The sequence below is a fragment of the Girardinichthys multiradiatus genome, chromosome Y (assembly GCF_021462225.1).
Source record: "Girardinichthys multiradiatus isolate DD_20200921_A chromosome Y, DD_fGirMul_XY1, whole genome shotgun sequence".
NCBI lineage: Eukaryota > Metazoa > Chordata > Actinopteri > Cyprinodontiformes > Goodeidae > Girardinichthys > Girardinichthys multiradiatus.
This window is the reverse complement of record NC_061818.1, coordinates 31,704,549-31,720,870: the sequence shown is the minus strand read 5'-3', so window position 1 is coordinate 31,720,870 and position 16,322 is coordinate 31,704,549. Positions and strand designations below refer to the sequence as shown.

The 16,322-nt window shown below is 36.7% G+C and overlaps 1 protein-coding gene across 1 annotated transcript in view; it reads right to left on the bottom strand.

Annotated features, from left to right (window-relative positions):
• Positions 1–1,020: 1,020 nt before the first annotated feature.
• The window catches only part of LOC124863801 (inactive phospholipase C-like protein 2), an 85,813-nt gene continuing 70,511 nt past the window's right edge, over positions 1,021–16,322 (bottom strand). Inside the window, exons 5-6 of the mRNA XM_047358299.1 lie at positions 8,594–8,703; positions 1,021–1,997 (exon numbers count right to left, since the gene is read on the bottom strand). Coding sequence (XP_047214255.1) covers positions 1,533–1,997; positions 8,594–8,703 — 575 coding nt within the window. The 3' untranslated portion in view covers positions 1,021–1,532. The remainder of the gene's footprint in view (positions 1,998–8,593; positions 8,704–16,322) is intronic.

Sequence of the window (16,322 nt, the reverse complement as noted above, 5' to 3'; positions counted from 1 at the left end):
AAATTAAAATAGAGGATTAAAAATGTGTAATCCCTGTTTATGTGGACAAGACACCTATGTTTATGTTACCAAAAAGTGTAAAAAATGTTTTACAAAATTGTTTATATTAATTAAACTGGTTATTGTTTAGAAAGGTGTCTATGTGTTGTTAGACAAAAATGAACATAAGGAGACAGAATAACCAATTAAGCCAGCTTTAATGGGCAACTCAAAGGAGCTCTTACAGTTTACACACTCACTTTTAAGTGAAAGATCTGTCATTTCATCATTTGAACCTTGTGTTGTGGCGCTAACCTGTAACCCATCGTTACCTTTCCAAATGTCTTGATCCGATCCACAGAACAACAGGAGTCAAAACACTGTACATGTGGAAGTAATGTTAAAAAAAGAATCTCAATATCAATAAAACTTACAACAATAAGAATATCAATCATAATTGTCTGAGATTTATAGCAATATATGTTCCCTTCATACATTGTACATAAAGTTTACATCTATAGTTAGTGTGTTATTCCACAGACAGCAGTACCATGGTGATTTTGACTTTTCACCTCTAAAAGGGAGAGTCAAATATTCCAGTTGTGATTTTGACTGAGCTCCGCCACTGAAGGATGTGGGTTAGCTCCACCCTGGGGACCAAAACATCAACTTACATAACATCATACGCAGAGCCCCTGTGTAGGGGACAAAAAAATCCTATGGGGAGTGTCCAGGAATGAACTCAAACCTGAATGCACAACCCAAGAGATATGGACTGCCTGATGGAGGTTGACAGCAGCTTAAAAATGCATAAATGAACGAACACTGAACAAATGCTCATTTTTTTTTCTATACTATAATGCTCCCTGGTTTGTGCTAAAAAGGTCATTTGTGACTCCTACAGTGCTCAGCCTAGCAGAGCTGCTCTAATTTGTGCATTTAAAATTAAAAACACACCCTCATTATGGAAAGATGTGAGGGTATTTGCTGAGCATTACATCTAAAATGCTGGGAGAGGCATGAGAATATGAGAAAATAAAATCTCAAAACACATGAAGTGCCTCTGAAATGAAAAAAGGCATATTTGTGGCATAAAACACTGATGTGAGGTAAAGCCTGCACCCACAGAGCTAGTGTACATTGTGAATTCGCATGTAACTAGCAATGCCCAGAGAGAGACCAATAGCTTTGTCATTGATCAGCCTACGGACTACATTCCTAACCAGAAACACGAGCCCAAAATGTTCCTCTTTTTTAGTTCTTGCAAGGTAGAAGGCATTTCATGCTGAAATGGATTATGCTCACAATTGAGATAAGAACATCCTGTTTAGAAAAGAATGACTTGAATGTTAAATCTGTTGTGTATTTTCTCAGACTTGTGTTTCACTTCGAATACGGTGACTTCTTTTCACTGCCATCACCTCTTTAACTTTCTCTGTAACGTCCTCTACCTTTCCTTCCTCATTAGTACCCAGTTTTCCCTCTGCTTCCTTATGCTTTTCTATCTCTCTGTCTCTCATTTGGTGGGATTCACTGTGGGCGCAGGCTGCTAGTCAGCAGGATCCTGCAGGACCGTCGCTGACCATCTCTTTTTCTCTCTCTGCGATGGTATCGAGAGATGCTGCCACCCTCTGCTGCTGGCTTTGTGACTGGAACTGATTTGCGGGTAAGGGTGGAGGATGTGGGTAGGCCGGCGGTTTTAAAACAGTTTGGATGGGAGGGAGAGAAAGTGGCTGGGAATGCGGCTGGGAATATTGCTGTTGATAGGTGTGGAGATATGACTGAGGTGAAGTATGGGGCTGCAGAGGAGTGTGGGGTGGGTGGAGCAGCAGAGGTTGTGGGTGGAGCTTGGCCTGAGGCTGTTGCTGTACTTGTGGTGGCTGTTGGTGAGGATGGTGAGGAAGTTGCGGGGAAGACGCTCCATTTTTACTAAGGCCGCAGGACTGAGCTGCACAATGGATCTGACGCAAAGTGTCCAATCCCTCATTCTTTGCATGCTTCAGCAGGTCTGCCTGGCCCTGAGATAAAAAAAAAAGAGACAGATGCGTAAATATTGTGTTAATGTCAAGTTTGAATCAGAAAGAAAACTGTGGAGGTCCAAATGCACCTAAATACAATAAATAAACATATAGGTATATGACTTAAAAGGGTCCCTTATTAAGTAGAACTGAAAAGATAATTTATTTAATATATAAATTACATAATTTACTAAATATATCTTTACTATCTTTACTTGAGAATACGTATTTCACTTTACTTTAATTATTCCCAGTTGAATGCTATAAATATTGAGTTCTATCTGAAAAGCTGCTCTGATGGTTTAAATTATTATTTGCACTGCATCACTGGAATAAGACAACAATGAAATAGTATAGTAATTATATATGGTTTTAAAATATACTTAATAAAAATTTCAGTCAGTGCATTACACATTAATATTTATGGTGAATTCAGTTATTGGAATCTTATGTATTTGATTATTTAATTCAATACATCAATAAATGACTAAAATATTAGTTAATTGTTCTGATTATATAAATCAAAAAAACAAATAGTTAGCTTATCAAATATATAATACATTGAAATATGTTGTTAATAAAATTAATTTTTTTTAATTTAACTATAATTATTTCACAATTTATTTATTTGATGGTTTTGTCTTTCCATTCATTATGAATTTATTTTGGTCATCAGCCTTTCCCATCAGAGTCTCAGTGAATGCTGAGCTCCTGTTAATGTAATTTGTCTGAAACTGACTTGCTATGCAGTTCAACTAATCAAATGCTGTGACATTTTAAATGATCCTTTACTGCACACTAACCATGAAATAATTAAATACTTGAATATTAATCTTTTAATTTCACATTCAAAATTTATTTCTACTTTTAATTATCTGCCACAATTAAATAATTATGAAATGCATTGACCTATTTATTTTATTTATTACATGTGCTAAACAAAATATTATTACATTGTGGAACTTTTGGCAACAACTCCAGAATGACCTTTGAATACTTGATACTTACTTATTACACTTAGCCTGGGTTAAAATAATATGAAATCCTTTTTGTGTTTAAACGCCTTTTTATTCTTTTAATTTATTTTGCATTAACCAAAAACAACCAGAAGGGGGCAGTACAAACCCACTGAAACGCCGCTGGATGTATGCCAGCAGTTTGTACAGCTCCTCTCTGTTGGTGAACTGTGCTCTCATATGGTGATAATGTTACCACTATGTTTTCTGCTCTTTATTTAAGCATCCCAGAAATGAATGTATGCCATATATGAAGGAAGTGGTCAGGACAGGTTTTCTGTGTGCACAGCATTGTCAAGTAAATCTGGGCCATGGCCATTTTCAGCCTGCTTCCCTAAGCTAGCTGTCTCTGCTGTATGAAAATAGGGTGGAGGTATTTCCGTGTGGAAGAAGTACACACACACACACACACCTTTATATATATATATATATGTGAAATATTAAATGATAAAAAAAAAGAGTAACAAGAATAATTTGAGCTTGTGTTCTCCAGTTTGCCCACTCTGACATGAGCTTCAGATCTGTGATTCTGTAAATATTTCCCCCCTTACTGTGACATATTTTTTAAGTGACGTCCCACTGAAGTGACACATGCTAACCTATTGTACTACACAGTGAAGGGTAAATGTTAAGCAAATACAATGCACATGGCAGTCTGACATATTGCAGACGGAGTAAATGTGCTGCCCTCCACTAAACAGTCAACGTTCAGCTCCCAGGTGATGCTAATGCTTTCCAAGTGGCCTTTTATCCAAGACATTCCAGCATAAAAAACAGGAAAATGAATAAGTCATATGTTTAAAAAATAAAAATTATGTAACTCATGACTCACAGCCTATGAGACAGGCTATGACAGACAGCATGAAGCTGGTCCTGAGCTGCAAAAAGCAAGTAATGATTGCGCTTCTTGTTGATGTATTCACTCCTACAACTGGCCCAAAGCGATCCACAGGGGCTAAAACAAAGCAGTGATACCCACCTTATCCCACTGTAGTACCCTTACTGAATAACAGTTAAATTTTCTTTGTCTAAAAGACAATTCCTTTGAAATACCTTGAATTTACTGCATATTATTTATAGGTCGTAAGGCAGGCATTGAAAGAAAAAGTTAAAGGTGCAACCAAGGAGGCCAAAATTGTAATGGCTGCCAACAATCTGAAATATTTTTGTAGAGACGTCATTAAATCTGCATTCATTAGAGACATTTTAATTACAGCACACATTACCATGAGTTTTTTAAGGAGCTTTTTATTATTTTAAAGAAGAACTTCAATAGGCTTGACATTTGCTTCAAAACTGCCCTTTTTGTCTCTCTGCTTCTGGTTTTCTTTTGACAGAGGTACAATGAGTGACAGAAATGTGCAAAAAACATCATCTGCCATGACAGCTCTGATCTTTCTGTCACTGTCAAAGTACAGTCGAAATGGAAGTTTGTGAAGCTGAGAAGGAAAGACAGGACACCTCTTCTTTTCCACTCAGCTGCCTATTTCTCTGTCCCAAGCTTTTACCAGCTAGCACTTTTCAGCCTGCTGAGAATCGGAAAAAGGTTGAGGGGTGAAATAACAAGGCATGACTGCCAGCCTTGGCAAACAGGCTCTAGGCTCACACCAAATGTTCTGTATGAGAGAGAGATTATAAATGAAGAATGGGAGGAAGAGGAGGAGGAGTTATGCGGATGTCAAGATGGCTTTCAGTTTTACACAGGGAAGCGGGCAACTTAAAGGACAAACGGAAATGGTGGAGATGGATGGGTTAGGTAGATATAGATGGAACAGGGTCAGGGGAGATGATGGAGAGGTTAAATAAATAGACATTCTGAGATTAAAATGCTTGCTAATTTTCTAGATGAGTACAGCTTGTTGCTTCTCAGCATCCTGTTCTCCTTTTTACGTTTACAGTAATGCTTTAGATTTATCTTCACAAACCACAAGTAGCATGCTCATAAAAACCTGAAACCATGACTGTTGCCTCTCAGATAAGCCTTCAGACTGTTCTAGTTAAAACATGAAGATTGTTGGGGTTGTAAGCTGCAAAAAGGTCTGAAACCAGGTCAAACTGACAGCACCATTTCTACAGTAGCAGTAATAACATAGGGAGGTGAAACAAAACAAAACCTTTGGAGAGAAACCTTTAGAGCAGGACGTGGTTGGCTGCTATAGCAGCAAACCCCAGCAAAAAAAAAAAATACATTTGAAAAATAAGACAGGCAGTTTAAACAAATATAGTTATAGAAGTAATTTAGTTATTTATAATAATTCAAAATAATTTCCACTTGTGCCAACTGTAATTAACACTGTAGCACAGCTAGCTGGTACAGGAAATCAGAGTTCAAGATTTGTTTATTGATTTTTGCCGAGTGCCAAACAGTTAAATATTTATTGCAGTGAGAATGTTTGAAAATTTTCAATTCTGGTATTGTTGAGGACATTGTTTAGATACTGGAGTTTAAAAGAATAATATAGTTTCTTCAGCATTACGTAATATTTTGCCAGATTGTGGGAAAACTATTGCCATAGCATCTTTGTAATCATATATAAATGAGAAATTATTTCAGTTATGATTATTGTTGAAGATTTTAAAAATATATGTATATCTACAATTTATCAGTCACTTTACAGGCTAACTAAAATCCAATAATAATAAACTGGAGAAATGTTGCCTGGTCATAAGGCTGGATTTCAGCTGCAGCACTCAGATTTAGGCCCTGGCATTTATACAATGGTCCACAGTCAGCAAATTTCTGTTAAGTTTAGCATCTTTGGGAAGTGGCGAATGAGAGACTTTCATCATTGTGCAGCCGACAAATCTGTAGCAACTGTGTGATGATACATCAATACAGACAAAAATGTGATTAACTGATCACATGGCATAGATTCAACACCCTTTTTGACACCATAGATGTCCATAATTCATGTGTAATAAAACGGAATGACATAGAAATAAGACAACATGCATAATGAAATGTATGAAATATTTTGTACGTAGGCCATTGATGGTTATGACGGCTTCAAGACGCCTCCTGTATGGAGAAACTAGCCGCATGCATTGCTCCAGTTTGATGTCGGCCCATTCTTCCAAACTGTTACAAAATCCTGAATGTTTCACAGGCCCCTTGTATGAACTCTGAGATTTACTTCTTTTTACAGATGTAAGATTATGGTCAGGTGATTGAGCTGGGCTATTCTGGCAGCTTCATTCATTTTCTCTGAAACAAATTGAGAGTTTCCTTTAAGGGGACTTGAGATCATTGTCTTTCTGAAACCTTCCTTTTATCTTCATCATCCTGGTGAGATGGCAGCATATTTTTATTAACAATGTCTCGGTACATTCGTCCATTTATCCTACCTTGGGCCAATATGCAGTGCCTTTTGACTTCCAAACATGGTCTGTATTATGGCATCTAATAATACTTTAACTTTGGTCTAATCTGACCACAATAAACTCTCACACTATTTCACAGGCTTGTCTACATGTTGTTCAGCAAAATCTAAATGTGCTTTAACAAAGGTAAATAGTCCTTGGGTCTTTAATAAATATTTTACCTCCTCTGTCTGAAATCCTGTGGGGAGCAGCTGGTCATGGGCGGTTTATGGTGTAATGATGCAGTATCCACTTCGAGATTATAGTCCCAAAAGTGCTTACTGGAACCTTCACTAGTTCAGAAATTTTTATGTAATCAATTGTTAAGTCCAGCACATGGGAGGTAAAAAAGGACTGTACTACACACAGAGAACACAAGAGACTGGAAAAAAATCCCAGGATTTCACAGTATTAACCGATTTTCATGACAGTTCCCAGGAAGGTGGAGTCAAAGCTGGAATTCCCTGTGACATCATAGATCTAGAAAACTCAGCAGCATTTATTTTTCTTTGCCGCAGCTCTCCACAAGCTGCATTGGGAAGGACTGACTGAGTAAAAGACATCATCTTTAAGGAAACTGTAGAAAAACTAAAGTAAAATACAGTCTGTTGTTTGTGTAACCTGTGACTGTACCCTGGCCAAAAATAAGACTGGGCACCTGAAACCGGCAGTCTGAGCCCCTGCTGAAAAAATCTGAAAGAATTTTACATTCCTCAAGAAGAGATGTTGTCTCTAATTATGAAGCAGTTTTCCTTCCTTTTTTAAAAACACCAAGGTGCAAATTCACTCCATCTTTTGTTCCATAATACCGCACCTCACCAGGCAGGTATTTATAGAACAATAACTGACAGAGACCAAGGGCTATTATTTCCTGATAATTAGGTGGTGCCTCAACTTGGAAATTTTGATTAAAATGACTAACTTTCTTAGAAACTGCCTTTGACACTTATTAACAGTTATTCACAGCCAAGCCAAACCTATTGTTGCACAACACTATGGCCATCAGTATGTTTTGAGCTCATTGGTTTTGCCTATCATGTGATGTCGGTTGTGACACCCTTGTAATAAGAATCCTTTTTAAAAGGCCATTATATTACTAATATTACTAATATTAGCACTGTAGCACAGCTAACCGCTACATGGAGATAGAGAAGTAACAGTTTTAGATTTGGTCACATGATTGTGTCCTGGGTGCCCACCACTTAGACATATAACTATTACTGTGAGTGTGTTTGGTAGAGTTAAATATTAGCATTGATGAGGACATTGTTTAGATTTTGGCAATTAATGGCTATAATAAACAAGGATCCTTCAGCATTAAATAATACCTTGCCAGAAGTTCAAGGATGTACAGCTCTGTGAAAACCTAAAATCACAAAACCTTTCTAATGATTATGTGTTATTATTCCTTTCAGCTTTGATTTATTTCTTTGATTTTAAAGTCTGCCCACAGACTCTTGAGCTTGTCAGAAAGAATCAGAATATTATCAGAAAACTCAACATAACTAATTGTAGTATTTAACAACATATACATCATTAAAAACATGCATCAGCATATGTACTTAAAAGACATCTACTTGGACTAAAGTAAACTGTGATGACATATAACCCCTCCTAAAAGTTAAGGAAATTAGAATTATATTAGAATTATAAACTTCTGGTTGAAGCTTTTATAAAGTGCAATCGTCAATATCAGTTACAAGTAACTGATGTCAAGGTGATGTAATGAGGTACAAACTATGCTCTGTCCGCATTTAGCTTCCTATCACCTGTATTCAAAGAGGCAATGAGATGAGCGGATTGGCTGGCCTTTTTTCTGGAGTCACAGGGCAAGCAGTGACAAGAATGCATATTTTACTCATGGACATATGGCCAAATACGTGTAGCTGTATGTCTTCCAGCAAGTGTGAATGATCCAAGTCTTGTTAAGATAGATACAAGAGCAAATAAATAAAATAATGCTTAGAATGAACACTAATTACTTAAGAGATTTAGGAATTAGGAAGGAGAGAGACGCAATTAGCCCAAGAAGCTGTCTTAAGACATCATGTGGTTAAATCTCTGTAACAGTGCCTAGGACTGCTTGTCCAGCTGGTTGCAGTTTTTAAGATAATCCTTCAACTTCCTATCTTTCATAACAGTTGTCTGTACTCTAAATATATTGCAGTGAAATAAAATTAGTTGTGTTTGAAGCCTCGTGATAGGTGAGGTTTTTTTCACCTTAAGCACGGTGATGTTCCAAGCATAGCTCTCCATGGCCTTCTGAAGTTTACGGCCTTTCAGACCCTCCTTTACTCCAATTCGATGCAGATCTTCATGGAAGTCCAGACCTGGATTGGACAAACAGACATGTTTGACCAAAAAGCAATTTCCTTGGAGGTTAGTATTTTAATAAAATAAAACAAGCTGATTATTAATTTATTGAAGTCAACACATTTTTATAAGCATGGACCCATGAAAGACATCTGTATTGCATAAGTATATGCGTGACTTTTGGAATAACAAAATTTGTATTGTCCTGTTAAGATCTTAAAGGTCTTACATAAAGCAGGTTTCAAAGTCAAGGCACGTTTGCTAAAAGATTTGTTATTCAAGACAACAACAGACACGAGGAAACACAAAAACCCGTCTTGGTATAGTAGTAACTGATCAAATGAAATGAGGAAAAATGTTATATTCAATATTACTGTGGGGTTAAAAAGTGTGAACACCTCTGTTAAAGTGGAAACATTTTGTGACACAAAAATGACACCAGCAAAAAATCTGTTAGAAGAAAGAAACATATAAAATAAAAAGCTGCAATAACCTGGTTGCATAAGTTTGCACAAGATTTAACTACTTTGTCCCACATTTTTACTTGGAAACATTTGCTCGCTATACCTTGCAAAGGTTTTTTCCATTTCTACCAGATCTTCTACAGAGACCTCAAGCATTTTCTATCAGATTTAGTGAGACTGGACTTAGGCTTGTGTACTTCAAAACTTTTCTGTTTTCTTCAGGGGAAACTATTCTTTTGTTAGTTTTAGTGAATGGCTGGACTCATAGTGATGCTAATAATAAAAGCCCTTATGACCTTTGTGCTTTCAAGCAGATAACTTAAGGTCTGGGTCAAAACCTGACTGATATTTGGTATTATTCATGACTTCATCCAACTAGACAAAAGTCTAGTTACACATGAAGAAAGGTACGTACAGTATTCTTTTAGTGTTGTCCTATGCCGTTTTGGAACCAAACTTATCTGGTGAAAATGTTGAAATGTTGATCAGAAGTCCAACTTTAGTTCCATCGCACCATAACATATTCTCCCACAAGGTTTTGGGAAGTTTTAACTAGGCCTGAATGTTTGCTTTGCAAGAGTTTAAAAGTTTTTAATTTTGAAACCTACTCTAAGTCTAGATATATGAAGACATTCTCGTATATTCTTTAGTGCTGCTGCCAGTCTCTCAGCCTCCCTGACCAGTTCCCATTTCTTCTTTTTTATCACTTTTGGGAAATATTTGGTTTTAGTATGGTTATTCCATGTTTTATCTAAATATTGCCGTTAGTGTACCATGCTATATGCTGTGGATTATGTTTGATACTTTGTAGCCTTTTTGTAAAATATTGCTTTAGCTAGAGGATGCAAATTTAAAAAGAATCCTACTAGGACAGCTGAACTTTAATTACAGTTAAAAAACGTTGTCTCTGATTAATGCCAGCTGTTTAAGAAGAAGGAATGCTGGAATTGCATCAAAAGGTGTTGCAAAAAAGTACAAGTTTGTGGACATCCTTTAACAGATTTGTTTGTTCATCAGCTGAGTGCTGTAGGTTCAATGTCACATTAAAAGAGGAAAGTTTGAACTGAATAGAAGTATCCTTTATTGTCCCATAACGAGGAAATTCAGGCATACCAGCAGGAAAGTGAAAGACAAATGGAAGCATGACGGTACACACAAAGGTAAAAAGTATATATAAAAAATAAGACTGAGACTGTACAGTAAGGGCACAATATACAGCATAAAAATACTGTACAGTTATTAAAAATAGCATAAATACATCATGGTCTCAATTTTTTTAGTTCTCAAAATTCCTTTTAAAATAGGTGTGTACACTTTCGAGAGCCAGCGTTTATATCTTAACTAACATTGATGAGAAAGAACTGGAAAAACAGAGCTGCATTTCACCACATAATGTCTGGTATTGAGAACAGTTGAAAGCATTGTTGTAGAAAGAAGGCCCTAAATTAACATCCCAGCAGAGGACCTTTCTGTGTTGAGTTTGCAGGATCTGCACCTGAATGCATGGGTTTTCTCCCATAGTCCAATGACATGCTTGTTAGATTAATTGGAGAGTCTAAACTGCCCTCAGTAAAACAAACATTTTTTTAAACATTTTGTTTTCTTGTTACCATGTGATGCACTGACATGCTCTGCAAAATGTATCTCGTCTCTTTGTCATTGATTGCTGGAAATATAAGAACCAGGCCCCACCATGACTGTTATAGCTTGCAAGATTTAGGACCCCAGAATGCAGACAAGAAGGCAGCATGACGGTAAGTGCAACAGATTTAATCACAAAAAACTCACTCACTACAGGAGGCAGGAACAAAACAAACGGGCAGGCAAGACAGGCATGGCATGATCAAAAAACAAGACATGAGCATGAGAACAAGACATGAGAAAATGTTTCCGAGACGACTAACTGAACAGGTGTGTATATATGGAGTGAAAACCAGGTGGAGCAAGGAGACAGATTAACTTGGACAGGTGAACCGAATAAACTTAATTGACAGACAGAACAAAACGTGGCTGCGGCAAAAACAGAGACTCTAATATACAAACAAAACCAAACTTGACAAAACATGAACAAGACGACAAAACTAAAGCATGACCAGGAAAATAACAGAAGCATGATTCAAAATCTAAGAAGAATAATAACAAAAGAACGAGTCAAAACCTTAACTGTGAAAAACATAAGAAAAAACCAGAAACCAAAAACCAAACAACCCCAAATCATAACAACGACTCAGCAAGAGTTAAGCAGGTATATATATAAAAGATGGATGTCTGGGATTGCTTATAGGGCTAAAACTGAAGTAGTATAATGGAGACTAACATCTTAGGCTTCAGAGTGGGTCAGGTTTTATTGCAGCCAAGGCAAACCATTCCTAATCTCCAAAGGGTTTAGCAATAAATTCCCTGTAAACCTGTAAGACTTAGCTTGCTTGCTGTCTGTCCCTGAAAGATGACCTTAAGCAACAGAAGCTTTGATTTCTGGCATTGAAGAAACAATGCAGGTAGATGCTCTAAACTACAGAATTGCTGTCATCTCAAGTTATTTTTTCAGCACTTCCTATCAACATATGAGAAGATATTGTACCTCTGCTGTGAACAAGTAAATTATGCATTTTCTAAAAAAAAACTAGAGAAAACCTCAAACCAACTGAAAGGCTTTTCTTGCATAGCAACTTCATCCAAAAGAACATCTTAGAAGGCTGGAAAAGATGTAAAATTGAAAATTAAACTATGTTTTGATGGTCAATTTTTTAATGCTCCATCTACAATTTCAGGCTGCTCTTTCTTAATTTTATAACTATAAAATATGTATTGCTACTACAGAATACTAGCTCCAGAGCCAGAAATTTAACAGAAATAAGTATTTTGTAATCTGCTATAGTTAATGGGCTGCTGCTTGTGCAGAGATGAGTAAGGGGGAGTGTGAACACAGGATGGGCAGAAACCAGCAAGCAGGGAGCTGTAAAGGATACAAAATTAGCTGCTGGCGGTCTGTACCAATATAGCTTCTCAGAGTATTTAATGTGCCAATGATTAAGAGCCATCTCCCTGTAACATTAACGTAATTCCTGTTCCTTACTGTCACTTTAATTCCAGGAAATTCAGGCTAATAAGCAAAATGTGACCCCATGGTATGCTGTGGAAAGACAGGGACTTTATAGTTTGTTTCCCTAATGGGTATGTGCTGAGAAAGCGGTGCTCAGATGGAAGGATACAAGAGACAACATCTCTTCTGAATAGCCACACAATTACAGAATATGGCTTACAGTCCTTAAAAACAACAGACGTCTTTTGCATTTATAATGACAAGTGTTCCAAACATACATGCAGATCCATAAAAAGCACAATCTCAAGGCAAAGAGACTGCAAAGTATTAAACAACATTGGGCAACATTTAAATATTAATCAATTGTTCATTAATCGGAAAAAAATATATGACAGCACAACTGCATACTGTGTATTGCAAAAATAAAATCATTTCTTTTGAAGATTATCCACAGTTCTCTTTTAACAACAACAAACTTCAATGTTTTCCCCTAGGAAAGTATTAATCAGAGAAGCAGCCAGAACACCCATGGTAACTCTGGAGGGGCTGCAGATTTCCACAGCTCAGGTGTAGGAATCTGTCAGCAAGACAACTATACGTTTTGCATTCGAAAACTAATTTATGGAAGAGTAGAAAGAAGACAGTGATTGCTGAAAGAAAAACCCCAAAGGTCTGCATGCAAGCATGCAGAAGATGGTGTTCTGGTCAGAAAAGAACACAACTTAACTTTTTAGCTGCGTACAAAAATGTTTTGTGTAGCAGAAAACTATCAATACCTATCACTCTGAAGTCATCATTCCCAAAGTGAAATATGCTAGAGGCAGCATCATGCTGTGGGGATGCCTTTCTTCAACAGAGACAGGAAAACTGGTGAGAACTGATGAGAAGATAAAGGAGCTACAGTAAATCTAATTCAATCCTGAAAGACAACTGTTAAAGGTTGAAAAAGACTTGTGACTCAAGCAGAGGTTCCATTTCACCAACAAAAAAATCACTTCCTCTTTTGGCAACATACAGCCAGAGCTAGAATAGAAATGTTTACATCACAGCTTATTCATGTGTTAGAATGGCCAAGTCAAAAACCACACATAAAATCCCATGAGAATGTGTGGCAAAACTGCTTATCACAGACATTCACCATCCAATCTGCGTGTAAACCATTTTATAAAAAGACTAGTTCAGGCTGTAGATGTGCCCTGCTGGTAAAGTCATACCCCAAAAGACCTGCAGCTGTAATTGCAGTGTCAGGTGGTTTAATAAAAAAAACTAGGAGCTTAATACATACATGGGAAACACTTTTTGATATTTTAAATTGTAAAATCTTTTGAAAACCATACAACATTTTCCTTCCAACTCACAATTATGCACTACTTTGTGTTGGTCTGTCACATAAAATCCCAGTAAAAAAGTTTATGGTTATAGCAAGACAATATTAGAAAAAGTTTAAGGGCAGGGTTCTTACACACTCTTATTTTTAAATTCACATATTTTACCAAACTTAAATTTCTAGGATTTAATCTTAGGACTTTATGACATTTTGGAAATAACAACACCAAATATTAACCTTCAACTGCTTCAACACATGTTGAATTTTTTTATACCTAAAGAAATCATGAAACAAAACAATGCTTCTCATTTTTGACAGTGGTATAGAGCCACTTCACCTCTTGTTGGCATCTGGACTAAAATAAAAATGCTTTATTTCAAAAGTCTTGGATTGCGAGAACTTGTAAGGTATTGATTGACCTATACTAAATGTTGATTCTTCAAAGCCAGTTTGTAATCTTTTGCAACTTTTTTCTATTTGTAAAATATCCCAAAAATATTAAATTAATTTCTTCAACAAAAACCAATTAAATGCTTTAAAAAACATAAACACTGCCAAGTAAAGACATGATTACTTATTAAAAAGAAGAGTGAATTGGAGTTGCCACATAAAGATATCTGATATCGGTGCCAACACAGAGCCTGTGTACAGAGTGGACACAAAAAACACGGTGGTAGCATCTGGAGGTGCCAGAGTGTGCATCCCAGCTGTTTTCCTGGTCGCCCATTATCCTTGTGCATGATGGTGAGCCACCAATAAGGCCCACAGGGGAATCATCTAGCACCTCTCCATCCTCATCAACACATAAGCTTCACTGCTCAAATTAAACTGATTAGCTGCAACAATGACTGTGCATAAACTGAGCACAGGAAGAAAATGGAAGATGCTGCAGGACAGGGAAAACAAATCCAAACCTGTTCCAAGCTGTTGGTTCTAATCTTGCATATTGCCCTGGTTTTATAAAAAAAAAAAAAAAGAGGTGACAGTTGAGTGAGATTTCATTATTTTACAGCACAGCCATCGTTTGTGATTGTGGCTTTGTCACAATAGCATGTAGTCGATGAGCAATGCGAAGGGCGAAAGCCTGGTAGGCTTCGATTAGTAGGAAAAACTAAAAAAATCCCACCCCATCGCTACATTGTCCCCCTAATACTGACCGGGTATCTTCTATTAGCCCCATTTTTTGTTTCTCACACAGCCATTAAACCTAAATTATACCTTAGTCGTCTTGAATGATCATAGAGACAAAACCCTCCATTCCATGCAAATCCACCGTCTCTTCATATCCCTCTCTCTGCTTCGCTTTCTGTGTTCAACCAGTATTTCCTAATGCTGTCAGTCTGTACATATGCTTTATGAGAGTTTCTAAAAAGATCTTTCAATACTTGTTACAATACTTTCATTACAAATACTTATGGATGGGGTTCAACACAATACTATCTCTGGATAATCAGATTTTAGGACGAACAGAAATTACTATAATCTACTGAAACACAGGCTAAATAACACAGAAATGTCATGGATGAGGAAAAACCTCAGTTAAAGAGTGAGTTAAGCTGTAGCATGAGTGCAAAAAGGTAAATGTGTTTTGCATTTTATTAGTTCTAATAACTGTTATTAAAACAAAAACTAAATTAAAGGAGCCTAAGTGTTTCATCAACTATTTCTTTATAACAGTTCAGAGCAGTTTTAGTTACCCAAAGCGCATTATTTTAGCTCTTCTGAAGCCTGATATTTTCATATTTTCTGTTAGGTAAGTTAATTGAAATCATCTTGCCATTTACTGCAGATTTATTTATAGATTCAATAAGAAAAGATGTGAATAGAGAGCAGGAAGAGCAAGCTGAGAGCCGAAGTGTTAAAGAAATGGCAACAACAGTCGGTTTCGGTTTATAATTAGAAGCTAATAGTTATAACAAAGCAGCAAAAAAAGATATTGCACTTTCTTTATCAAGCAACTTTCTATCTTTGTAGGATCATGTTGGCTTATGTTTGTCATACAATAAGTTACATTTCAGAAATAAAATGTACAAAACTATATTAGTTCTGAATGAAAGGGGCAGAAACAGGGCATATAGTTGAATATGTGATGAAACATGGCTGTAAGACATGAGCCAATATTTCTTTAAATAGGAATTTAAACTTAATTTAAAGTTTAAAAATACGTTTTTTTAATTTTTTTTATTAAGTTCACAGTTTTGTATTGTACAGATTCAGCTTGACATACAGGTCCTTCTCAAAATATTAGCATATTGTGATAAAGTTCATTATTTTCCATAATGTCATGATGAAAATTTAACATTCATATATTTTAGATTCATTGCACACTAACTGAAATATTTCAGGTCTTTTATTGTCTTAATACGGATGATTTTGGCATACAGCTCATGAAAACCCAAAATTCCTATCTCACAAAATTAGCATATTATTAAAAGGGTCTCTAAACGAGCTATGAACCTAATCATCTGAATCAACGAGTTAACTCTAAACACCTGCAAAAGATTCCTTAGGCCTTTAAAACTCCCAGCCTGGTTCATCACTCAAAACCCCAATCATGGGTAAGACTGCCGACCTGACTGCTGTCCAGAAGGCCACTATTGACACCCTCAAGCAAGAGGGTAAGACACAGAAAGACATTTCTGAACGAATAGGCTGTTCCCAGAGTGCTGTATCAAGGCACCTCAGTGGGAAGTCTGTGGGAAGGAAAAAGTGTGGCAGAAAACGCTGCACAACGAGAAGAGGTGACCGGACCCTGAGGAAGATTGTGGAGAAGGGCCGATTCCAGACCTTGGGGGACCTGCG